This window comes from Embiotoca jacksoni, unplaced genomic scaffold (assembly GCF_022577435.1).
Source record: "Embiotoca jacksoni isolate LCO1_2020_lvr unplaced genomic scaffold, fEmbJac1.0.p SCAF_13, whole genome shotgun sequence".
NCBI classification, from domain to species: Eukaryota; Metazoa; Chordata; class Actinopteri; family Embiotocidae; genus Embiotoca; species Embiotoca jacksoni.
In genome coordinates, this window is record NW_027185263.1 from 952501 (window position 1) to 977145 (window position 24645).

Below are 24645 nucleotides of genomic sequence, written 5' to 3' on the forward strand. Positions count from 1 at the left end.
CGAAGCACGGCAGGGCCGGAGCTCGGCTACAGAGAGCTCACGGTGAAAGGCCTCCATTCTCCGTGCGTGCTGCGTTCAGGTCGTATCGGACTTACCGAGCTGCTGAGCCCGAGCCTCTCCATTTCCAAATGCTGTTTTTGGAGTAAATGAGAGATTTTGAAGCTTCAGAATCAAACTGACTTCGGATGCTCGGATACGACTTGAACGCAGCGTCGGCCTTTCGGCAAGTCTTCGTGGCCCTGCGGGAGAAAGTGCTCGGTAAATGCTTTCCATGGTAATGGCACAGAGTGGAGACAGAGACGAGGACAGAGGACACAGCGACACCGGAGTGACTATGTGGCGATGTGCGCCGCCGAGGGGACGGTCACGAACTCCCGCAGGATGTTCTTGGCCGTCTCCAGGTTGTTCTGGGCGATCATCAGGGCTTTCTGGATGTCCTGGATGGAGTAGCCCTGGGACATCAGGCATTCGATCTCCCCGTTCAGGGCCGAGCTCCCGGGGCCCGCCGCTGCTGCTGCTGCTGGAGGAGGAGGAAGAGGATGAGGAGGAGGAGGAAGAGGATGAGGAGGAGGAAGAGCGGGGGACGAGGCCGAGGAGGACGAGGGCCCGGGGAGGTCCGGCAACGGAGCGGGAAACTCTCGGTTGGCCGGTCGAGGCCGTCGGTCGGAGTTGGCCCGACGTGGGAGGGGCTTGGGGGGGCGTTCGGGGTCGACGCCTGCGGCAAACATACCTGAAGACACAGGTGAGGAGACACGGTTACTCCCCAAACCAGCTGAGTCAGCTCCTTTTACGTGAACAATAACACTCGCAGCTGAGCTTTATTCTTATTTATTCTTTGTTATTTCTTTATGTCTCAACTCACGAGGTCCACAGTTCACTTTTAATAAGTTTATAATAATAATTAAAGTGACTCTGATGAAGACTTGTTGTGTGTTCATGGAGATTTTGTGGCTTCTTCTAATTAATAAATGCTTTTATTTTGTAAATTCAGCAGGTGGAGACATTCAGCGACTTCCTGCAGGTATGTGATATGTTGTAAATTAGTTACTTTAATTTGATTTCCTGTCACTTTAAAGGCTCTCTGCTGAACAGTTATTTCATATTTTAAATGTACAACATGATCACAACATGTTAGTCGTTCCAGTTTTTTTTTTTTCCAATGTTAAAAACAAAGTCCAACCTGAAGGTTATAGACAGCAGATGTACTTCCACCTGCCCTCCAGCAGAGGGCAGTCTGTCTCAGTCTGAATGACGGAGATTAATGGATCATAAATGGACGTTAATTAATTAATTTTCCAGTTTCAGTGATTCGTTAAAATAGTTTTTAAAACTCTATGAAAGAACATTTGTAGTTGATTAAAATGTAGAAGACTTTTCACCATTCGTGAATAAATCTTTATTTTTTCCACCCAACAGACTGAAAGTTTGTTTACAAACATCCTGAGACACAACAAGTAAACAACATCCTCGTTGTGTTAAAACTCACTGGCTTCTACAGCTCCGTCCACACTCAGAGGGCCGAAAGCTGCCGAGGGGCCGCTGATGTCGGACAGCGTCCTCCTGGTGGGGGCGACCGGCCGTGGACAGTCGTACTCGTAGACGTCCTCCTCACAGACGTCCTCCTTCTGGTCCACAGGAACCACTGCTGCATGCTGAGGTTGTTCTGAAACACACAAAACTCACATCAATACACATACATACACACACACACCTCTCTCACACACACACACCTCATACACACACACACACACACACACACACACACATACACACACACATACATACACACCTCACACACACACACACACCTCATACACACACACACACCTCTCTCACACACACACCTCATACACACACACACACACACCTCATACACACACACACACACACACACACCTCATACACACACACACACACACACACACACACCTCATACACACACACACACACACACACACACACACACACGGCCCACCAGGTGAACACACACCTGGATGCAGGATGTTTTCTGCTGACTTTGTATTTATTTGTTTTCATTCCAGTGATTTAAAAATGTTTTTACTCCGATCAGCTGATTTCTGTCTTACTAATGTTGTGATTTGTTTAAACTTTTATTTTGTCATTTTTGACAATTTTAACCTGAAAAGTGCGAAATAAATAAAATTGATCATTATTATTATTTATTTCTACCCTGTTGAAAATTCAAGTACTACACGAGGTACGAACATGTAAGAGTACGAAGTGAAGTATGTGATTTGGAACAATGACATCGTTAGAACTACTTCCTCATGCTTAGCCCCGCCCACTTGTCTCTGATTGGTGCAACCTTCAGCTTGTCTGAGGGAGCTATTACTGCAACAGGGTGTCTAAACTATCATCACGTTGAAATCTCTGCGGGTGAAACTGTGCGATCGTTACCCGGGTCGGAGGTGTGCGCGGCCTCGGAGGAACCCGCCTGGTTCTGGATGTTACACATGGACTCGTAGACCTGCGGGTCGTCCACGTCGGCCACCACCTCGCCGCTGGGACACGCGGAGACACGGAAAGTTAAATTAAAGTTATCATAAAAAGGTAAAAACTCTTGCTGTTTTTAGCTGCTGTAGTAAAACTACTTCATCTTTTTAGTCAGCAGCTTTCCAGCTCTGCTTCCTAAAATCTACCACTGATGAATTTCTCCTCATTTCTTTCTTTGATGAATACAAATTTGTGAATTTCTCTTTGTGCGTTTTCCACTGCGTCATCACTTCATCAAAGAGACGAGCGGTCTTCATCTCCAGCTTCATTTCCTTTAAATCATTCAAGGAGGTGAAAAAACAGCAAATACTTGAAGGGGAGGGACGTCTGAGGCGGCGGCGCCCCCTGCTGGACATACAAATACAGCTGCAGCTGACCAGGACAGGACGTGGATGTGTTCCTCCTTCACCCCCGTGTACCTGAGGTCGTTGTGGTTGTTGGTCTGGGGCGGCGGCGGCGGGACCAGGGCGCCCGTGATGACCCAGGGGGCGCCGGAGGCCGGGAGGGAGGTGGGACTCATGTACTCGTTCTCCTCGCAGTCAGACGACGGTTTGTCCCCGTTGGACCCCGTGGACACCGGCAGAGACCTGAAACATCACAGAGCAGGTTGTTTAAAAATAAATCTGGGACATACCTGTTGTTACTTCCTGTTCCCCCCCCCCCCCCCGCCCCCCCCAGCAGCAGGTCCGTACCTCCCAGACAGGCAGTACACGGCGTTGGTGGCCGCCTGCGGTTTGCCTCCCTCCGCTCCGGTCCCGTTGCTCTGAGGGGGGGTGGGCGTGGTGGGCGGGACCTTGGTGGCGGGACGCGGGACCATGTAGTTGGAGGCCCAGGCCGGCTGGTCCGGGGTGGAGGGGAGGGGCCTCCTCTGGAGTCTGGAGTCCTGGCTGACCAAGGAGGGGCGCTCTGGAGGGGGAGGAGGGGGCAGCTCTCTCAGGGCGGGGGGCAGAGGTAGAGGCTTGTCTCTGTGAGTGGCTGCGATCTGCAGGGAGGACGGGAGGGCGGAGTCACGCTGTGCTCAAATGGTAGTCGTGGTTACAACGTGGGAAGTCGTGCGCACTGTGTGCTCGGCGTCATAAAAACACTGTTGCTAGGCAACATGGAGGGCGTCTAGGAGCCACAGAGAACTTAGAAAACTTAGCTTAGCTTTCTTGCCATAAAAAAAAAAAAAATCACAGCTCAGGTATTTTGTGCTTTAAGCATCAATTTTACCGTCCAGTAAAAAGTGGTGAATTTTCCCTTTAAGTCTCATTTAACTAGCAGAGACGCCTTCCTTTCTCCTTTCTCCTTCCTCACCTTGGCGGCGGCCGACTGACTCAGCGGGCTGTGGGAGGATCTCTGCTGCAGGAGGTCCAGTCGTGGAGGAACCGGAGGCAGCTGAGACACGGGAGACGGAGGTCGCTCCACCTGAACACACACACACACACACACACACACACACACACACACACACACACACACACACACACACACAGACACACGGTTCATCTGGTGCCGTCAGCTGTGAGGAAGACGATGCTCCTTGCGTCCTCGTTGGCGTGTGATCGTCTCACCTTGGCGCAGGCCAGCCTGCTCATGACCAGGTGCTGGTCCTCCAGACGGTCGTCCTCCTCCTCCTCGTTGCTGGCCGCCTCCGCTCTGCTGGACCCCTGGAAACCGGCGAAGGAAGCCCCGCTGGCCTTCGGGTGGAAGGGGTCCACCACGATGGGCTCGGTGCCTTTGATCTCGCAGCGGCAGAACGGGCAGCCCTGACCCTCCGACTCCTGGTGGAGACAAGGCGGAGGAGGTTCGGGGGTGTGCGACCTTCAGAGCGGGAACGAGGAGACGGACGGACTTCCTGTCGACTCACCTGCCAGGCCGTCAGACAGGAAGTACACATCAGGTGCCGGCACGGCTCGATCTTCACGTCCTTGTCGTTCTCGGCGCAGATCTTACAGAGCTGGAAGGTGGAGCCCATCTCACAGTACAGCTCGTACTGCTCCTGCAGGGACGAAGGAGGAGGAGGAAGAGCAGCATCATCATCATCATCAGTAAGACTCTATTTGTGCATCGACGTCTCCTGCGTCCTCTGTGTTAGAACCTGATGAGGAAGACGAGGGAGAGGAGGAAGAACGGACCTGAGTGACTTTGATGTGGTCCTGTGGAGACGGTTCACACAGCCCGGTGAGGTCCGGGTTCTGCGCTCGGCCGTCGGGGAAAAGATAGCTGGAGAAAAAAACGCACACGTAAACACACACACGGGTCGGTACTAATATTCACGACGACTTCTAACTCAGATTTTGTGTGTAGAATTAATATTCTTGAGCTGAACGTAAGAAATAACCCGTGAGTCCTCTCCATCGTCCAAACACCAGCTGACTTTTTCTTTATCAATATCCTTTTTTTTTGTGTTTGCATGTTTAGATTATGATTTATGAAGCATGATAATCCGCTCCGGAGCCGAACCGATTGAATTTCTGCTCGTAAAGACCACAAGTTACGACAAAAGTGACTTTTTCATTCGTATCAGAGAGCAGTCGGCTCTTAATCGCTGCGTATAATCGTCAAAAAGTGCGTCAGACTTCAGCTGCGACTCTGATCTTGATTATAAGATTATGTGTTTTATCACATAAAGATTGAACCCTCTGAACCCCAAAAACGACACGTATAAAAGGAAAATCAGCAAAATGACTCCATTTATCAGCCAGAAACTACAAAAACAGAAATCATCAGCAGGTTTTCAGATTTCTGACGGTCCTTGAAGTAATCATCTGCATCAAATGCTTGATAGTTTATGGAAATCACTTCAATCTACACGTGTCATTTAAAACGTGGGAGGTCTTAAAGCTCCCGACACACTCAGACTCTGAAGTGTGTGAGTTCAAATATCTGACAGACATCCCTGAGGAGCTTTCCCATAATTCATAGCGAAAATGGTGAAAACGTGGTTCTCCTGCACTTAAAACACAACGCGAACAAACTCAGTGTGTCGAGAGGAAAGTTTATCTGCGAGCAACAGAATCACTGCTGTGTGTTCATTAGTATTTAAAGTCAAACGTCTTCATTAGATTTATTCATTATAAATTGAATAATTTGCCACGTTGACTGGCGATCTCTGTTTTTCAATGGCTGTGTCCCATTTTTTCCTCTAAAACCCTGAAACCCTGAAACCCTGCAGCTGACTGGCAGCTGACTGGCAGCTGACTGGCAGCTGACCCGAGTTAAGTCCGGTGAGGGTTTAGTCACGGAGATTGAGACCGGGCCAACGGTCGCGTGACGGAAACCCGGCGACCTTTGGCCCGAGCTGCTGGAGCTCAGAGGAGACGGGACGGAGAGCACCGAGAGGCTTTCACACGTCTCCGCCTGCGGCCGTGATGCTGCGGTTTCCACGGAAACACGGGACACCGCCCGATCGGGCCACAGAGGGTTAAATAACCTCTGATTTTGTATTTTGTTTTTACTTGAAATAAGACACGCGGCTCCCGGCAGGCAAAACACAAAGTGACGTTGTGTTGCGGTGCGACTCACAATCCCTCCCTGTACCCGTCGATGAGCGCCTGGAAGAGCGGCTTGTTGTGGGGGATGGTCTGCAGGATGTTCCCGTCCGCCGTCACGTAGCCGATGGCCCACTGGCCCAGACGGGTGCAGCTCAGCCTGAAGATGTAGCTGACGGAGAGACGACGGGTGAACAACACAACGACGCCCTCGGGTTCATCCCCACACTTTAAAACCAGGAAACGTGTTCACGGTGATTTATCTCCTGCTGGTCGCTCTCCGTCGACTCACCTGCCCGGTTTGTGGATGAACCTGTGCAGCCGAGCTTTGACCTCGTCGTAGGTGAGGAAGGCCATGTAGCCGGGGTGGGTGACCGCCAGGCTGTTCCAGTTCCTCAGAAGAGACGACCATGGCTGCAAAACACACACACACACACACACACACACACACACACACACACACACACACACACACGTTACAAATATAAACTACAGCTGCAACTAATTTAATGAAAAATGAAAACTTGGTTAAGAAAGTAAAACGTGTTGATTTTTGAGCTTTGAAGGAACCTGGATGAGTTTTTGATAAGAAGCCCCTCCAGGAGATTTCAGATTAATTCACACAAATTCAAGCAAACAAAGGGATTTTTTTTTTTTAATTACTCCAATTTTTCCGCTAAAAATGTCATCAGCAGAATCTGTGCTGAAACTATAAACAGCATCTGAAGCTCTTATTTTGACAGCTGATGAAGTCGTTGTTTCTATATTAGTCACAGACGGTCTGTTCTGGAAACATACATAACTTTTATCGTTTTATTTGTAGCTTTTATCACCGTAGTTTTGCAAGTTCAATAAATAAATTAAAAAAAGATCAGAACTAAAATAATAACTTTTTTAAAACTCCACAAATCACGTTGTAATTTTTGAGAAAATCTGCTGCAAAATCAAACATTTTAGATCAAAACAATCAAAAAACAACTGGAGGGACACGAAACTATTTACACACTGAACCTCGGTCGTCTCCCAGAATGCTTTGCGGCGACGAGCCTCACCTGGAAGAGCCGGGTGAAGATGTCGAACTCGAACACGGAGATGTAGTCGTTGCAGGTCAGGTCGATGGTGGACTTGAGGGCCATGGCCTCCAGACCTGAGCTGATGGGGTGGAACTCATGGAGGGCCTGACGGAAGGTCCTCCAGGGCACGATGGTCCTGAGAGGGAGGGGGCGTGGCCAGAGAGAGGGGGCGGGGCCAGGCCGAGGCAAAACCAGTTTTAAATCATGAATCTAAACCTTGACAAACAACGAACTTCATAAACTCTTCTGAAATCGATCTGTCGGCTCGTGATGAAGCGGAAACTCACTTGTCCCCGAACGACCTCCTCCAGAACTCGGCGGCGTCGGCTTTGGTGATCCTGAAGTTGTCGCCCTGAAACAGGCCGTTGGGGAAGATGGCTTTGAGCTCGGCGAGCATGTGACTGAAGATCAGAGACAGCTTGGTGAGGTTTCTCCTGAGAGAGACAGAAGAGTCACATCAGACTCACGTTTAATTAGATTGTTCTGGAGGTTTTACAGTTTCGAAAGACGACATTCAGAGTTTGAAATCATCTTTTTTTTATTCACGTCTGGAGGCTTTAAATTGTAATAAAATTGCAAACAACTTTTTTGTACGAATTATAATACGGGACTGAAAAGGATGTGATTCAAACCTGAAACTTCTTTCTAGCTTTTTAATATCTTATGGAAAATTACAGTTTATATTTTATGTTTTTTTTTTTACAGGAAACGAGCTGCAACATCACAAGTCTGACGGTCGTTAAGGTTATAAAAAAAAACAACTCTTTCTACACATTTTATGCATCTTCACACACAAAGTGCTTCCAGTGTTTGGTCATTCTTCTACACTTTGTTATTTACTGTTAAAGTGAAATATGGAAACGCCGTCTGAACAATTACAGACCGTCTAGATCGTAAAGTGTTTATTTAAAGCACAAACGATCAGCTGATCTACAGGAAGTAACTTCTGAATAATCATTTCAGGCACTTTTTATTTGCTGACCCTCTTAAACACACTTCCTGGTTTTCTCGCTGTGACGTTGCTGTAAACTGAAACTTTGTGTGGTTAGAAAAAGATGCCGCTTTGCATTTTACAATGTTGTTGTGCCATTCAGTTAGAAAAAGTTTAAATGGGGTCATTTAGAAGTCATTTATTTGGGTTTTCTTTTATAATAGTTATTTATATGGATTAAATTCCAAGAGCAGTTCCATTAAACTGTAAAATAACTGCTTCCCTATCCTATATTTATATTTGAGTATAAATATATTTCTATTTTATCTTCATTCTATTGTAATTAATGCACCTTATCTTATTTTTCTGTATGTTTATCTTCCATGTAAAGTGGCTGGAACACTTTAATTTCCCTTTAAGATGAATAAAATCTCATCTTATCTCTCTTTTCAGATATATATATCAATAACTGCCTTTTTTTATTTTTTTATTTCCTGACATCGGCATTGACGTGCTCTAGTTTAACTGTCAATCAACTCCCTGACCTTTAACCAACGTAACAACCAATCACAGGCAGAGCATCCCTCCCGATGATCCGATCTAGCGCCAGCCGTATGAAGCTGTCGCTCCGGAACAATACTGCGTCCCACGCTGGTTTACTAAATAATCTGGTGAACATCCCGACCTTGTTATTAAAATTATTCACAACAATAAGAGTGGCATGAAACTGAGGCGTGATATGCAGCTCATTGTGTTTATAAAAAGGTCACGAGGACAGAATGTCTTTCCAAAGACGTCTCCATCGTGTCCTCAGACTGTCAATGTTTAACTTAAGGACACCTGTTCCTCGTAAAACCGGTGTCTGATTAATCTACAAGTTGTTGATGCGGAACATCTACGAGGAAACGCTTGATAAAAGTCCTGATGCGTCGCAGGAAGGGTGAACTTTCGCTGAGTAGTCAGTTTCTGAGAAACACAGGAAGTGGACATGATTGCGACAGTTTTAATCGTCCCTTTAGATTTCAGTCAAATGAGACCGCTGTGTTTTCTTGACACTTATTTTTAACCGTCTTGTGGAAATAAGAAAATAACTCGGTGTGAAAATCTCACTTTCACCAGGTTCAGTTACGGTTGTGCTTTCACACTTCAGCCGTTAAGTGAAAAAAAAGCTGCCACCTCATGACCTATAAAGAACTGAAAAACAGGAAACAGACACACTTCTGTTGCGCCGATATATAAACAAATTAAATAAATGTCTAAATTGTGTCTGCAGAGTGACATCATGTCAACAATAACCGCAAGTAGATCTTATTTTTTAATTTCTGCAAGTGAGCACTGATGCAACCAAACACACACACTGACCACAACCAGCTGACCGACGTTACGGCTGCAGATTCAAGAAATATTATATTCTGATGAGTGGAAACTTTAAACAAACTAAGTTCCCTAATTTTCCCCGTTGTGAGAAACCCTGTTGCTTCTTCTTTAAAACGAGTTTTAAATCGCGTGTGCACTTCTGTAGAAGAATGAGTGTTTAAATGATGCCTTCAGGTTCATTCTGCAGCAGCTCTGCAGGTATATTGAGGTTAAAGTGTTATTTTACTGACAGGAAGTGGAGCCTTGCGTCTGGACCACGGGCCGGTCTCGGTCCTACCTGGGCTGCGAGTTCTCCTCGTACATCCTCTCCTTGGCCTCCTTGAACAGGCTCATGGTCTGCTTGGTCTTGTTGGTCAGGTTGTCCACGACGACGCGGAAGTACTCGTTCTCCCCGAGGATCTCCATCTTGCCCTCGTAGCGGGACAGGATGGTGCGCAGGTGCTGGTAGGTGTCCGGCAGCAGGTCCAGGATGTACGGCGGGCTGTTCTTCAGCGCCACCTTGGGGTTCTGGCACAGACGCACCACCTGAGAGATGGAGGGGGGGGGGGGGACACTCAGAGACTCTTTGGACACGCTAAAGAAGACTTATGGAGGCTGACTGACAAAAAAAAATAAAAACCCTGAGATGTGGTGGATTCAAAGTTGGACTTCCAACTCGTGTCTGTCAACATGAACGTCCACAACAGATGTTTGTTTACAGCAGCGACGTTCCTGCATCTCCCACAACTTCACCGATTCATTTTGCCAGCGTGACTTATCGTGGTAATAACCCGCAATAATCCCCGCGGGCCTCGGTTCTGGTGGAGTGTTGGTGGAGTCGGTGGAGTGTTGGTGGAGTGTCGGTGGAGTCGGTGGAGTGTCGGTGGAGTCGGTGGAGTGTTGGTGGAGTCGGTGGAGTCGGTGGAGTGTCGGTGGAGTCGGTGGAGTGTCGGTGGAGTCGGTGGAGTGTCGGTGGAGTCGGTGGAGTGTCGGTGGAGTCGGTGGAGTGTCGGTGGAGTCGGTGGAGTGTCGGTGGAGTCGGTGGAGTGTCGGTGGAGTCGGTGAAGTGTTGGTGGAGCGTCGGTGGAGCGTCGGTGGAGTCGGTGGAGCGTCGGTGGAGTCGGTGAAGTGTTGGTGGTGTGTTGGTGGAGCGTCGGTGGAGTCGGTGAAGTGTTGGTGGAGCGTCGGTGGAGCGTCGGTGGAGTCGGTGGAGCGTCGGTGGAGTCGGTGAAGTGTTGGTGGTGTGTTGGTGGAGCGTCGGTGGAGTCGGTGAAGTGTTGGTGGAGTCGGTGGAGCGTCGGTGGAGTTGGTGGAGTAGTTGAAGTCATACATGTGCGTCTGAATCCTGCCGGCGGGGAGACGAGTCAAAACACGCAAAGTGCTTTAAAGTTCTGCAAAAACATGGAGTCTTCACACCTGCTTCGTCCAGGTGAGGTTGTATTCACACCGGTCGGCAAAACGCATGCGGAGGGTCGTCGTTGTGCGTCACGTAAAAAAATAAAAACCAAAATAAAACCTTCAATAATAATTAATTGTATTACTTTGATCTCCTGTCACAGACGGATCCTCCTGTTATCACCCGAACAGGAGGAGTGATGGACAGTTTGACAGCCTGGAGGATGAGCCAGCGCCCTGAGACACGCACACGCACACACGCGCGCGCACACACGCGCACTGCAGGTGCAGGCGAGGCTGCGCAGACTCTGTTTGCACGGCGCGCTGCACGTCGTGTCGAGGCTCTTATCTGATGCTGCAGACATGTCTCATGTCTCTTGTCTCTCCATCGCTCGCGCTGCTTTCCTGTCTTCGGTTAAAGCTGACTGCAACAGATAAACTGGAGATGGACACTTACATGTAGGGTGTCCTCACAGGGACACCGAGATCAGGGACACTGTTGCACGACAGGTTTTTGTTTTTGTTTGTTTTAAAGGGGTTCAGACTAAATAAATATCTTCCAGCCGGTCACGTGTCTGCAGGAACTCTTGTTCATCATGAACTTCACGATCACCGATGAGCTCAAAGAGGAAGCGACACCGACGCGTTCACGGCTCAGCTCTCACTTCTCGGTTCTGTTGTTCTTGTTCGTCTCTCCGTGAACACAGCGCGGTTCCTACCTTATCCATGAGTTTCCAGCACTTCTCCACCATTTTCTTGTCGACCACCGCGGGCTGCTGCGGCTGCGGAGGCTGCTGGTGCGGCTGGAAGGCGTCCTTCATCAGGCCGATGAGACCGGCGCCCCTCCTCGGATTTCCGGCCATTAACGCGGTCGGTGACCGGGGGTTAGCCCCGGGGCTGCTGGGGGGAGGGGGGGGTCGACAACCGGGGTTTACTTCTTCACACGTTTTCTCAACCAAACCGCTGGTTTCTCTCTTATTCGTTGTTCCTCCGGTTTTCAGCAGCTGTCGCCGGTTCGTAACGTGTCATGGAGCGACGCAGCTAACTAGCAAGCTACATGAGAGGAGGAGGAGGAGGAGAAGAAGAAGAAGAAGAAGAAGAAGAAGAAGCTCTCGGTGGATAAACGACACCGGAACATACTCGGAGCGTCCGTCCGTCTGCTGCCGGAGAGAGAGCGGTCTCCTCCCGCCGACGGCAGCTGTAGTCCGCCCGGTGGAGTCCACCCGGCTGGTAATGAACTCGGGTGTTAATAAGTGTCATGAAGCGACCAACTAACAGGTTGTGCAGCGAAGCTTCCAGCCGGCGGCCACACACGGATGTCCGGTCGGGACTTTCAAAATAAAAGCGGACGTGCGAAAACTGCGAGGAGGCAAAATAAGAGTCATTTAATGGAAGTGGTCCACAAAGCACAAAAAAACACACTTTAACAAAGCGTCGTCGTGTTTTTCTCTATTTATTTATTTTGCCCGAAAGTGCTTTAAAATACATGTTCAACAAAGTAAAATGTAAATAAAAACACAACGCGATGATTTGCAGATTCATATAAACCCATATTTCCTTTAAAAATAGACCAAAGACAACATAACAAGTGTGAAAACTGAGAAGTTATGTGCATATTCAGAATTTTATGCAATTTATACATTTGATATGTTGCCTTTGGTCTATTTTCAATTAAATATGAGTTTATGTGAATTACAAATCATCGCATTGTATTTATATTTACATTTTACACAGGTATCAACTTTTTTTTTTTTAAATGGGGTTGTACAATTAAAGAAAACAATTAGGATTATAAGGAGTGACAACCTGAAAACCAACAAAGAACAACAAAAACGTTTAAAAAAAAAAAAAAAATTTAAACTGTGCAAAAAAATGAAAATAGTTTGATAAAAAAAATACTGTTTAAAGTTAAGTCTTTAGTTTTGATGTCAAAAACGCCCAGAAAAATGTTGAAGAAAAAAAAAAGTTGAAAGCAGCTTATAATGAAATAAGTCTTCAGCTTTGATATTCAGAGAAAAAATTAAGTTAAAAAGCAGAATTTTACTTTAATGTAGCTTAATTGTACATAAAAGATTTTATGTCAGTTTATGAAGTACTAACAAATGAACTCCTCACTACAAAAAGGTCTCTATTGTTTTATAACTTGCTGTTTTTACGTATTAATTATTCAGTAATCTCTCCAATAATCCTTATTTTTCTCCCCAGCATAAAAAATGTGAACGTAAACAGTGTTTCAGAGCGTCCTGTCCTCCCCACCAGGAACACTTCTCTGGTAAATAAACACTGAAGAGAGTTAGTTCATCCTTAATCGAATATTTTACGTTGCTGAGTGAACTGTTGACTTTCAATCTGCCCGGAGGTGTAAATACGGTTGTTTCTGAACAGAGCAGTGACATTTATGGATAGCAACTGGCAAACATTAAAAAACAAAGAGATGTAAGATGTTTTTCTGTTTTATTAAAAGATGTAAAAGCAGAAGAAAGGCAGCTGAGGTTTCTTGTCCTCTTTGAGGAACCAGACACATTTATTTTCAGACCACTGAGCATTTAATAATTAAACAAAACCAGTGAAGACATTCAAGGCCAGTCGTCACGCAGCATTGTTTCAGTCGACATGTTTTGATTCACTTTTGTTGCACGTTTTATAGCAACAAATAATAAGTGTAGAGGGCGTCAAATGCATTTTAATGTTCTTACCAACAATAATGTTGATGTTTGTGAAGAACAGCAGATTTCAAACTCTGAAAAAAAACCCTGTTAATCACTAAATTTATATGATTTAATTAGATATAAATTTGTGTTTAAATTGCAATAATGACATCACCAAAGTTTTATTCTCCACAAAGCTGTTCGTAGAGGATCAAGAGTCTCGATAAAACAAACATCAAACTTTTAGTGCTCTGGATGCGAAAACTCATTCGTATGGCGCCATCTACAGGTTGTATCAGGAATGACACAGGAAACAAATGCAATTTTAGGTACTGTTTACATTTTTCCAGCAATTATCCCATCTTTTAAATTATTGTGATGATATATATCTGGTATCTGAGAGAAATGCTGTGATCGTCAGACGCACCAGATGAAAAACTAATTGAAGGTATTTGAGAGAGAGATGTTTAAGACTTTCTTTTCCATCATCATCATGATCAAAACACCAAAATATATTTTGGAAAAATGGATTTAATTCATCCAAAGAGTTGGAAAAATAAAAAAGAAAGAGTACTGATGCTGTTCTGGAAGCAATTTGAAGATTTGTTAAACAATATTTTCCCCAAATTAACTGCACTTCATTTCAGATCATACGGTCGTCTGCAGTTCCACAAATCTTTGACGAATCATTCGAGCGTCAGGATCATTGCTGAGTATCTGGGAAGGTGCCACAGTTCCAGCCTGCAAACCTTCATCCTCCGAGGGACACATCTTCACAGGTCAAGATGTGTCGGATGGATCCAGAGTCTAGATCATATTGGAGTTCCCTGGAAGCTCAGAGCGATGTCCAGCAGCGTCGCTCCCACCGCCGCCCGCTGCCCGCCCGGCAGGAACTCCGCCGACAGCTCTCTGTAGGTGCTGCAGACTCGGCGCTCCTGAACGTCCTCCCTGCGGACGGCGTGTTTCCATCTGTGCCGAGCGTCGCCGCGCAACACGACCAGACTCCTGCGAGGAAGCCGCACGGCGACGCGGACCTCCTCCTCCTCCTCCTCCGCCGCCAGCCCGAGCTCCGGCAGACCCCGTTCCAGAGACATGGTGAGCGTGGTGTCGGACAGCATGTTGACGGTGACCAGCCGCTCCCCCCACAGCCACGAGTCGTCCAGGTGAGGGTCGATGGCCGAGCCTCGTTCCGGGTGGTAGTCCAGGTTGCATTGCTCCACCGGCCGGAAGTCCGACAGCTCCGGCTCTCGCTGCATCCGGACCACCAGCTTTCTGCTCGAAGGAGGAAGTCCGTTGAATTCACACACACGAACTTTCTTTTTCTTGAAGTTCACCTTCGGGCCAAAGTCCTGCAACAACAAGAGAGGACACTTTAGGTTATTTCATCAGAATATAATAACAAAACAAAAAGTGGTGGGTGAATTTGTTGGTACTCTTCCACGAAATATTCCATATTTAATTAAAATGGGACTTTGCTCTCGATTTGTGATTCAACAGAATATTTGAAATAATAAAACAGGTGAAAATGACAAAATTTACACACGATTGAACACACGTGCGCTAATAATCAAGGAAATGAAATGGTTGAAATATCTCTACAATCCAGTTATTTTCTCAATATTTTCTTGGGGTACCAACAATTCTGTTAAAATAATCTTCGTAGAAGAAGCAATGATTTATCACTTTTTCACGCTTTCTTTGCTTTACGTTGAGAAATATTCAAAGCTGCAGGTAAACACGAGGAAACTGCTTTTAAATTCGTCACTTTTCAGGAGAAATAAAGCAATTTTTCTCACTCGTCTGTTAACCTCACCGGCAAAGTATTTGACGCCTTCATACGCCACAATCTGGAAATTAAAACATCAGGTTTAATTGAATCATGTTTAACATCACCTGTTTCCGTCGGCCAGACTGTGACTGGTTCCAGACGTCCTGGTCCATCCACCTGATCAGCTCCTGCTCCTCCTCCTCTGATATGAAGTTCTCCCACAGGAAGACGCCTGGAAACGGGAAGGATGGAGCCTCAGCACCTCCACCGCAGGCGAGCCCCGTCTCAGGGTTGTAGGAGAAACGATGCACGAGCTTCATCAAACAAACAAATAAATACGTATATATATTAATAAAGTTATTATAGTCTGTACAATAAAAATAAATGATATCCTATGTTTGTTTTAATGAGTAACGCTAGCAGTCCGCATAGTAGTAACCGTTGTTGACAAAGTCTGTCCTGTCACGGCTTCCGTAGCTCGTTGTACGTAGCGCTAACATTAGTCTTTTACCTGATTAAAAACATGTAAAACACTCAGTTTTCAGTTTGATTTGAGTACCTTTGATTCAGTCGCCTCCAGCTGGACTTTGTCCTTAAACTTTTCACATACGAGACACCGCCGGATGCCTTTACAAGCACACGGAGTCCCACCGCCGCTGTTAGCAGGAGCCATCGTCCCGCATCTTCTTCCTGGGTCGGAAAAATGAACACGTGATATCCACTAAAATACGTCACTACCGCCACCTGGCGGTGCCTGTGTGCTTATTCAGTTCTGGAGGAATACTGCAAGCTTTTTTTGTTTTGTTTTGTATGAACATTCAGGAAATAATTCAAGGAGAGATAACGAGAGGGTAAAAAATAAATACAAGAGAAGGTATTCAATGAGAAAAGACACGTTATATGATCAAATATGATGGCTAACATTATAAAACAAAAGGAAAAATGTGGTTTGGAGGGTTTAAAAATATATACTGCTGTCTGTTTACCTAATTTCAAGGCATTTTTACACTAATTTGCTCAAAAATCTACAGTAAAACGTTTTCAAACGATGTAAATATTGCATAAATCGTTGAATATTTATAATGTTGGTATATAATTTAGCTACATTGCAATCACATTTTTTATAATACTATATTTAAAATTCGATATTACTCTTTTTTTAAATGGCAAACCACTTTTTCTTCCACACTGGAGAGGGGGGAGGATGGAGGGAGGGGGGGCTACCTTTTGCCTGTCAGGCGAAACTCGGGGTAAAAACTTCCTGGATTAACCACGCCCACCGGAAGTACGCCGTTTCCCCGGGAAAGCTCAGTTTCTACCTACAGAGTCCACCGGCGTGTTGGTGAGTTGTTTTATCCACAAATACCAACAACTTTATAATCCTGATGTCTGGTTATAAAAGATAAACGAGCGGAAGGTTCACTAAAACGAAATAATGATTGATTTATTGTCTTTAAAGTTCAGTTAAAGTTCAAAGATACGCCAGGAGAGTTTCCAACGTGGTCTTCAAACTTTTGTTGTTTCTCAGAAAGCTTTTCACGGTGATTCATCCAAGTAATATCTTTTTACTGAACAAATATATCCTGCTGTGACCTTATAAACATGTTTATAAGGTTTCTAAAAGGCATAATGCTGTAAAAACCAATAATTATGACTAAAACGTGAGTGTTGTTGTTTGGGTATTTTCTCTTTTCTCAGGCGACTCACTTCCTGTTTTGGAGGAAAATACATTTAAATTATTAAACAGATGTATTAAACCCTGAATTAAATTATCCCAGAAAGGGCAGAGATTCTTTAAAACACAGTTTCTGATCTTTTGAAACCTTTTTTCTATTTGACTTTTCCATGTCCTCGTTAGTCACTAATGATAACAAATTGAGGTCCATGTTGAAAACTTGTTGTTGAAATCTTGAGTTGTTTCTCTGGTGTCTTCTTTTCTGAACTGTGGTTCATCCTGCAGATCAGCGATGGAGAAAATAACAGAGAAACTTCTCCTGGAGAAAGGCTCTCCAAAAACCAACAAGCTGGAGCAACTCAAGACACTGAAGTGAGCACGTTTTAACACTTTGCATGTTAGTTACACCAAAGCAGGAAGAAGTACCTGATTAAATGTGTTGTGGGATAAAAAACAAACATACAATTTATGCTTTTTTGTGGTATTTTTTTGCATGTGTGGCTGAGGAACCCCAGTTTTGAAGTAAATGGTGCTGATACATAAAGACTAGAAAATAACCCCTTAAATAGCCATGTGTGATTTCCTGCCACGTGGAAACTGACTCGGCTCTCTGCTCTCCAGTTTGTCTAAGTTGGGGCTGAAGCTGCAGGACTTGCCGGCGAGGCTGCTGTCCCGTCTGCGGTCCCTGGAGCGCTGGGATCTCTCCGGGAACCTACTGCAGGAGCTTCCCAGGAACCTGGAGCTGCCGGCGCTCCGTCACCTCGACCTCAGCGACAACCAGATGGAGGACGTCACCACGCTGGAGTCTCTGGGCGGCCTGGAGGAGCTGAAGATGGACGACAACCTTTACGTCACCGTGAGGACACGACTGCATTTGCTGCCAAAATATCTTTCCGTGTTTGTCCTTTCGCACTCGATTGTTAATGTTGATTATCTTCTTCAGGTGAGTGACAACTACAAGCTGATGGTGTTGTTGCCCAATCTGAGGATTTACAACGGTAAAGACGTCAGCACCACCGCCAACCACCTGCGCTACGTCTACAGCGACAACCTGAGGACGAGGGTCGGAAACCTGATGTTTATTTTAACGTACTTCACGGCGTTAAAACTGCAGTGTCTCTATTTTTAAAGTATTAAACTTTATACTGATCGAAAATAAATGTTTGTTTCAGGTCGTTGCACTTTGGGAGAAGAGTTTCTGCCTCCCTGATCCCGTCACGGCACAGAAAATGGTTGCCTTGGAGACCAACTTTGTCATGACCGCCCGGCAACAAGTTAAGTTTGGACCCAGTTCTGTCAGCGACTTCACCAAATGGAAGGTAAGTTCAGGATGTTGCAAACTTTCTGGGCCCTGGTTTGTGTCCTGTTTTTATTTATTTTATTATTTTTGAATCACTTTGTCTCTTCTGGTTCTCAGGTGGAGATTATAGCGAAGGAGTATCTGCGCTCGCTGACACAACCAAAGGAAGACTCGGATGACAAAGAGGCTGCTGAGGCCAAAGAGAACCATGTACGATTTTAGATGCAATACTATAAAATACTATTTTCTGAGCCACTCAAATTTATTTCACATAAAAAATTGTGCAGTATTACGCAACCCACTAATGCACAGTTAAAAAATGTATTAAAAAAAATGCAACAAAAGGTTAAAACCCAATGGAAAAAAAGGGAGGCAGACTTATCTTGAATTAAAGAAAAGTCTAACTTTTAAATAAATCAGACTGATCTTGAGTTAAAGTCAGGTTTATCTAATCCTAACTAAAATGCTCGAATGATTAGTTTTGGTCATTGCTTTTATGGCTGGCATTAAACTGCTTCATGGAAAATGAATGCCTTTCAGAATAAAAGCACAACATGAGACATTCTATGTACGTAAAAATAAAAGTTAGACTTTTTTCCCCTGAATATTGTGATTCTCTTTATACAGTGTCTTAAGATGCAGTGGACATCAGCAGCTTCCTTCACACTCTCTCTGCTTTGGTTCAGGATTGATCAGCTGGTTTTGATCCATCACTCTTACTACTGGATGTTTAATATGATTTTCCATATTTTTGTCACTCAGGGTGTGACGACGCCGTCAAAAAGGAAACAGACGGACACGGTGATGGACGCCGGCACCAGACTGACGCCTCGTAAAAAGCAGCGCGTCAACCTCCCGTCTCCGGCTGAAGAAAGTCCTCGCAAATCCAGCCTCCGTCTCTCCCGACTCCAGAGTCTGACCCCGACCGACGCGGTCAGCACGAGCCCCCGCAAGACCAGCCAGCCGCCCTCGACCTCCACCAGAGGACGGACGAGACCGGAGACGCCCAGGAGAAGCTCCAAAGAGGAACCGAAGAAAGACGTCAGCAGAAGAGATCTGAAGGCATCACAGCTGCAGAGAGACGCCGACATGCTGCTCACAGCGAAGACCTGCAGCAACACACAGGTACCGGAAATACAGCTACTGATACAGGTCTAGGAAGTGAGCTGCAATACTGCCGAGTGCCACTAGAGGTCGGCTCCAAAAAGCCTCCGGCTCCATAGACTCCCATTCAACTTCTCTCATCAAATCCAAAGTGAATAAAATGTGTCCATCAGTTATCTCGGTGTTGTTAGCTAAAGTCACTCCTTCTTATTAGTTTTCTGGAGGTCCATCTGAAAATAATCCCTCATTCATTAGAAAAGAAGATTCAAGAAGACCTGTTTTTGGGGGCGTGTCTAAATCCTACAAACTGCCCCTTTAAATTTGTCCTAATAGTTTGGTTTATCACCAAAATACCTGCAAAACTAATGAGGTCTGCAGCTGCAAATCTAGAGACATTACACCTACTACCACCTACAGAGCTGTTTCTTTTTCCTGTATCTGTATAGCAACGTGGTGTCATTAACATCTCCACCTTCTTCCACCTTCCTCCTCGTCCTCCTCATGTCTCCTCCGTCCTGCAGCCGGCGTCCTTGAAGCCGCTCCACGTCCTGCAGTGCCACAGCAAACAGGACAGCTCGGAGGACTTCTCCACCCAGCTGTGGGCCTGCGCCTTCCAGCCACTGCCCGACTCCTCCGGTAGGAAGTACAGAAATAACATATTCATAAACCCAACTTTTATCATAATTGACCGTAACCGATTTTGTTTCCCGTGTCAGCAGCCAGCAGTGGAGGAAGCCGGTTGGTGGCGACCTGCGGAGGAGACTCCCTCTGTGTGATCGACTGTGAGACCGGGATGGTGATGAAGAAGTACAAAGTTCCCGGAGAGGTCTGATCAGTCTTGGACTTATTTAACGTCTCTTTTTCGAGCTCCAGGTGTCTGATGTTGTTTGTGTCCCGGTCCCGTCAGGAGTTCTTCTCCCTGGCCTGGTCCACGGTGCTGATGTCCCGGGCCGGGAAGGCGTCGGCGCAGCACTGCAGCATCCTGGCGGCCGGCGGGAAGAGAGGTCTGGTGAAGCTGATCCATCCCAGGAACAACATGGCCTACGGCGAGTTCAGAGCCAGCAGGAAGTCGCTGTCCGTCCTCCGGTTCAACCACCAGCAGGGAAACTTCCTCTTCAGTGAGTCATCGGTTCCATCGGCCTCCGACGATGTCGCTCGGTTCGACTTTACCTCGGTTCACCTAAAATGTTTCACCGCCTTCTGTCTTCCAGCCGGATCGTACGACAACAAGGTGTCGCTGTGGGACGTCGGCGGCGTGGACAGCCAGTACAACTTCAAAGTGGTGTGAGTAGTTCTGCCTTTTATTCACAACTACAAATCAAAGTTTACGGCACATTTTTAAAGATGAAACAACATTTTGCGTTTTTAATGTCGCCTCGTTAAGTTTAGATTTTCTAATATAGGACCAAAAGTTTTTTATTTTCTCGTGACATGGTACGATATCTCAAGAACGCCTCGCGGGAATTGGGTCAAAATTGGCAAAACCATTCACTCGATATCAAGGACGGACTGACTACATTTTGCGGGAGGGTCAAAGGTCACCGTGACCCCGATTCGACCAATTATCGTGAACATGATATTTCAGGAACACCGAGATGACCTGATTAGAGTTTGGTGGTCAAAGGTCAAAGTTCAAGTTTGTCTGTACGTCCTGTTCTTGTGAAATCGATTGATCAAGAACCCCTCGAGGGAATTTGTTCAAATTTGTCAAAACCATTCACTTTGGCTCAGCAATGATGTGTTTAGATTTTGGAGGTCAAAGGTCACTGAGTTCAATATCTATATGTCCCTCCAGTCGGCTGCTGGTGTTGGACATCAGCGCCACCCCTCTGCACCTGTGCTTGCCCCCGACGTCTCCCGGCACTCACCTGCTGACGGCCTGCGAGGACGGCCTGCACTGCTACAACACGCAGCTCGGGACCAACAGCGCCGCCAAGAGGTAAAGGACGGCGTCCACAGTGTGTATGTGTGTGTGTGTGTGTGTGTGTGCGCACCCGTAGAGAGTTTGTACAATGACAACAAAAAATAATGTGCTGTGTCTGGATTTATTGTGTCCGTATGCAGGATTATTGGCTCTTTCTTTTTTTAATATAAATTTGTCTTTTTCTCTTTTTATTTGAGGGAAGAAGAGACAACAATGTTTGATTCAGATTGTTTTTTATAGACACATTTTCTTTTGTTTTACGTTAAAAATTTGAGATTTAGTCTTTAAATTTCAGTATTTAATTTTGCATATGAGTTCCGGTAATCTTTATAATGTCTGTAAAAATTTCCTTTTTTTTGGTGAAGTTTTAGGTCGTATTTTTGCAGAAATATCCGATTTTTAGCCAGCAGCAGCATAAAGTGTTATTTTCTCTCTCCGTAGGTCAAAAGAAATGGAGATAACTTTCCCCGCATATCAGAAGGAGGACAAAGACCACGACTACCACACCGTGGACGGCCTGAGCTTTCTTAACGATGACGTCGTGGGTAAGTGAGGCTCCTCCCCCTCTGAGCTGGAAACGCAGAGTCACACTGAATATAATTAGATGTCTACAGTCAGTCCATCAGTTTGGTTCAGACTCGATCTGAAGTTGGTGTGAAAGTGACTTTCGTGGGTCACAAGATGGCGCTGTTGTTAATGACTCGACGCTGCGTGAAGCACATAAATACAAAACTACAAGCTGTTACCAGCTTAAAGGTCTAATTAGTGAGATTCAGGACTGTTTTATTTAAATAAAATGCAAAATATTTTTAAGATCCTGAATTCTCTCCTTTCTTTCTGTTTCCTTCTTCACTTTGATTCCCACTTCCTCCTCTTTCCCTCCACGTCAGCCTCTAAGAACTACCTGCACGGCTCCATCTACCTGTGGAGCTGGAGCCAGACCAGAGCCCAGCGGCCCAACAAGAAGAGCCGGGCGGTGAGCGCCGTGGTTCTGGCCGAGCTGCAGTGGGCCAACACCGAGGTTCCCTACCTTGCCCTCAACACCTGTCCCGGTGAGTCCACGTCGTCGGACCGTCGTCATTTATCCTGGAATATCAGGGAATTTTGTTTGCAAATTTGCCTTTTCTTGTAGCTGCTTAGCTGTTCCTAATATTCTGCACCTCCCATTTAAATGAATTGTGTTGGCAAAATATTGAGAACTCCAAAACCATAATCACGACAAAGTAAAAAAAAAAGATGTTTTTGCAAAATGTATTGATTCACATGTAACTCAGTACTGTGTCTGTCTGTGTGTGTGTGTGTGTGTGTGTGTGTGTGTGTGTGTGTGTGTGTGTCTGTCTGTCTGTCTGTCTGTCTGTCTGTGTGTGTGTGTGTGTGTGTGTGTGTGTGTGTGTGTCTGTCTGTCTGTCTGTCTGTCTGTCTGTCTGTCTGTCTGTGTGTGTGTGTGTGTGTGTGTGTGTGTGTGTGTGTGTCTCAGGCCAGGCCTACATAGTGTGTGGTGATGACAGCGGCAGGCTGTGGACGTACCACGTCCCCGACCTCCACGGAAACCGTCTGCAGAGTGGGAAGCTTGTCCTCCCCACCGAGGTGAACGTCATGTCTCTTTGCTGAAATCCTGCAGCACATCGTTTAAAGTATCGATATATTTATACTTTTTTATGATAATATTACATCCGTCCAGCTGATTGCGGCGATCAGGGAGCAAAGATCAACACCCAAACTCTGCTCTCTGAACATCTCTGACACCAACTATTCAATCAGAGTAATCAACTCAAATGAAGTCAATCTTCACAATATCAGCTGCAGCTTGAAGTCCCGTTAAACTCCTCCAACTGCTTCAAAACGGAAATAAAAAATAACAGAAACGGTCAAATATTCCTGCGATGTGCATCCAGATTATTATCACAGGAAGTCAGCACTTACTAATCTTTAGGAGGAAGTTGTTTAAAAAAAAAAAAAAAAAAATCAAAACTTTTTCTTCTCGACTTGAATTGTTTTGGTACTAATTCCATAAATTTCCTCATTTAAAACAGAAAATTACATCTTAATTTTTGGGAAAAGCTACAAAATGAGACATTTTTGATGCAAAACTCTAAATAAACTGCGTGAAGTTGGTGTTCAGTGTTTCTGTCCTCCACAGTCGTACCGGTTCTCCTCACGTCTCCCGCCCGTTGTTCCTTTAGGTGTTGGAGTGGCCGACCCCGCTGAGGAGCGGCGGCCCCCTGCGGGGCCCCTCCATCAACAGCGTGGCCATGGACCCGGAGCTTCACTACCTGGTGGCCCTCAGCGACAAGAACATGGTGATCGTGTGGAGGAGGGAGGAGTCCACCTGAGGGAAGTTAAATCTCCCGTTTGAGGAGGAAAGTGTATCAAATGTTGGTATTTATTTTTTAAGTAACTAAGATGTTTTGTGAAAACAGCAACATGTTGGAAAAAGAGACTTTTATGACATCGCTGGGTTATCAGCTCAAACAACAGCTCGATGGTGGAAAAAACCAGAATGACAATATTTTTTTTTTTTTTACATTTTCTTTATTTACATGAAAGTTTAAATACGTGTAGTTTTATTTAAATTCTGTAGTTTGCAGAGTTTTTGTTGCTGCGTGAACTGAACCACAGAAAGGTGAAGTCAGATGTTTGTTGTCGCCGTGTGACAGAATTATCTACTGATTTCCCGTTTGAAGATATTTAAACCTGCAGTGTAGAAAACATTCATCCGACCGGTCCGGGAACGTCTCACCAGACACCACAGAGAAACGCAGAGATTTATCTGGCAGTGAAAGGGTTAATGAGCTTCATGTGAACTCATTTGATTTGACCTTGGCAGTAAAGGACGTTCAATTAAATTTAAAATGTTTTAGTCTACAAAATTACAAAAATGCAGTTGCAGGCGTTTTCACGTCGGATCTTGTGTTCAGTGAGTTTCTTTGATAGTTTTAGTCGTTCTCGTCAGTTTTAAATCAGCTTCTGCTGAGCTGCAGTTAAAAAGCTGCTGATTCTTCAGATGTCTCCATCCAACAAAAACAAATCATTTACTTGTTGTTCAAAGAGCCAATCAGCTGCATGAGAAACATCCCAAAAACACATTTAATGCAGTTTTAATCAGAGTTAAATGAGTCACTGACCTTCAGTTGAAATATATTTCATTTATATTTGCATTACTTCTTTTGTCAGATATTCATAATTTGGGGTACCAATGGTATTTTGGACCTTTAAAGAGTGCTGACGCAGCAGAAAAGAGATTCAGCCTGTTGCGTAACTGCAGGACAAAGTGTGTTAGTTTCTTCCTGATGACTCACATCTGAACAGTAAACATGTTGTTTACCTCCTACAGTAGTACAATACTGTATCAGTGTGTTTCCATGTGTTTGTGAAGCTGCAAGTGACTTTAATTAATTAAAAATATGTTTTTAAATCATTTGTGTTGTGGGATTTAAAAAAAAAAATAGAAAAACAATAAAGATTTTAGGAGTTTATTTTTCTA

General features: G+C 45.4%; 3 protein-coding genes across 3 annotated transcripts in view; 1 reads left to right on the forward strand and 2 right to left on the reverse strand.

Annotated features, from left to right (window-relative positions):
- The window catches only part of LOC138196094 (E3 ubiquitin-protein ligase CBL-like), a 14096-nt gene extending 2045 nt beyond the window's left edge, over window positions 1-12051 (reverse strand). The window contains exons 1-15 of the mRNA XM_069145814.1: window positions 11462-12051; window positions 9646-9893; window positions 7348-7494; window positions 7040-7196; window positions 6280-6401; window positions 6022-6159; window positions 4632-4719; window positions 4364-4495; window positions 4068-4277; window positions 3811-3921; window positions 3207-3496; window positions 2934-3101; window positions 2419-2522; window positions 1487-1663; window positions 1-730 (exon numbers count right to left, since the gene is read on the reverse strand). The exon at window positions 1-730 is cut by the window's left edge and continues 2045 nt beyond it. Coding sequence (XP_069001915.1) covers window positions 333-730; window positions 1487-1663; window positions 2419-2522; window positions 2934-3101; window positions 3207-3496; window positions 3811-3921; window positions 4068-4277; window positions 4364-4495; window positions 4632-4719; window positions 6022-6159; window positions 6280-6401; window positions 7040-7196; window positions 7348-7494; window positions 9646-9893; window positions 11462-11605 — 2634 coding nt within the window. The 5' untranslated portion in view covers window positions 11606-12051 and the 3' untranslated portion in view covers window positions 1-332. The remainder of the gene's footprint in view (window positions 731-1486; window positions 1664-2418; window positions 2523-2933; window positions 3102-3206; window positions 3497-3810; window positions 3922-4067; window positions 4278-4363; window positions 4496-4631; window positions 4720-6021; window positions 6160-6279; window positions 6402-7039; window positions 7197-7347; window positions 7495-9645; window positions 9894-11461) is intronic.
- A 1179-nt stretch (window positions 12052-13230) lies between these two features.
- Window positions 13231-15839, reverse strand: alkbh4 (alkB homolog 4, lysine demthylase). Its single transcript, XM_069145816.1, has 3 exons — window positions 15718-15839; window positions 15284-15472; window positions 13231-14739 (listed from the first exon to the last, which is right to left on the reverse strand). The coding sequence occupies exons 1-3, from the start codon at window positions 15829-15831 to the stop codon at window positions 14203-14205; spliced, it is 840 nt and encodes a 279-aa protein (XP_069001917.1). The 5' UTR covers window positions 15832-15839; the 3' UTR covers window positions 13231-14202.
- A 627-nt stretch (window positions 15840-16466) lies between these two features.
- lrwd1 (leucine-rich repeats and WD repeat domain containing 1) lies at window positions 16467-24581 on the forward strand. Its single transcript, XM_069145535.1, has 16 exons — window positions 16467-16500; window positions 17119-17205; window positions 17455-17689; window positions 17777-17896; window positions 18006-18152; window positions 18251-18343; window positions 18896-19258; window positions 19759-19873; window positions 19957-20063; window positions 20145-20355; window positions 20449-20521; window positions 21033-21176; window positions 21603-21706; window positions 22052-22213; window positions 22639-22748; window positions 23345-24581. Exons 2-16 carry the CDS (start codon window positions 17126-17128, stop codon window positions 23492-23494), a joined length of 2214 nt encoding a protein of 737 aa, XP_069001636.1. The 5' UTR covers window positions 16467-16500; window positions 17119-17125; the 3' UTR covers window positions 23495-24581.
- Window positions 24582-24645: the final 64 nt, after the last annotated feature.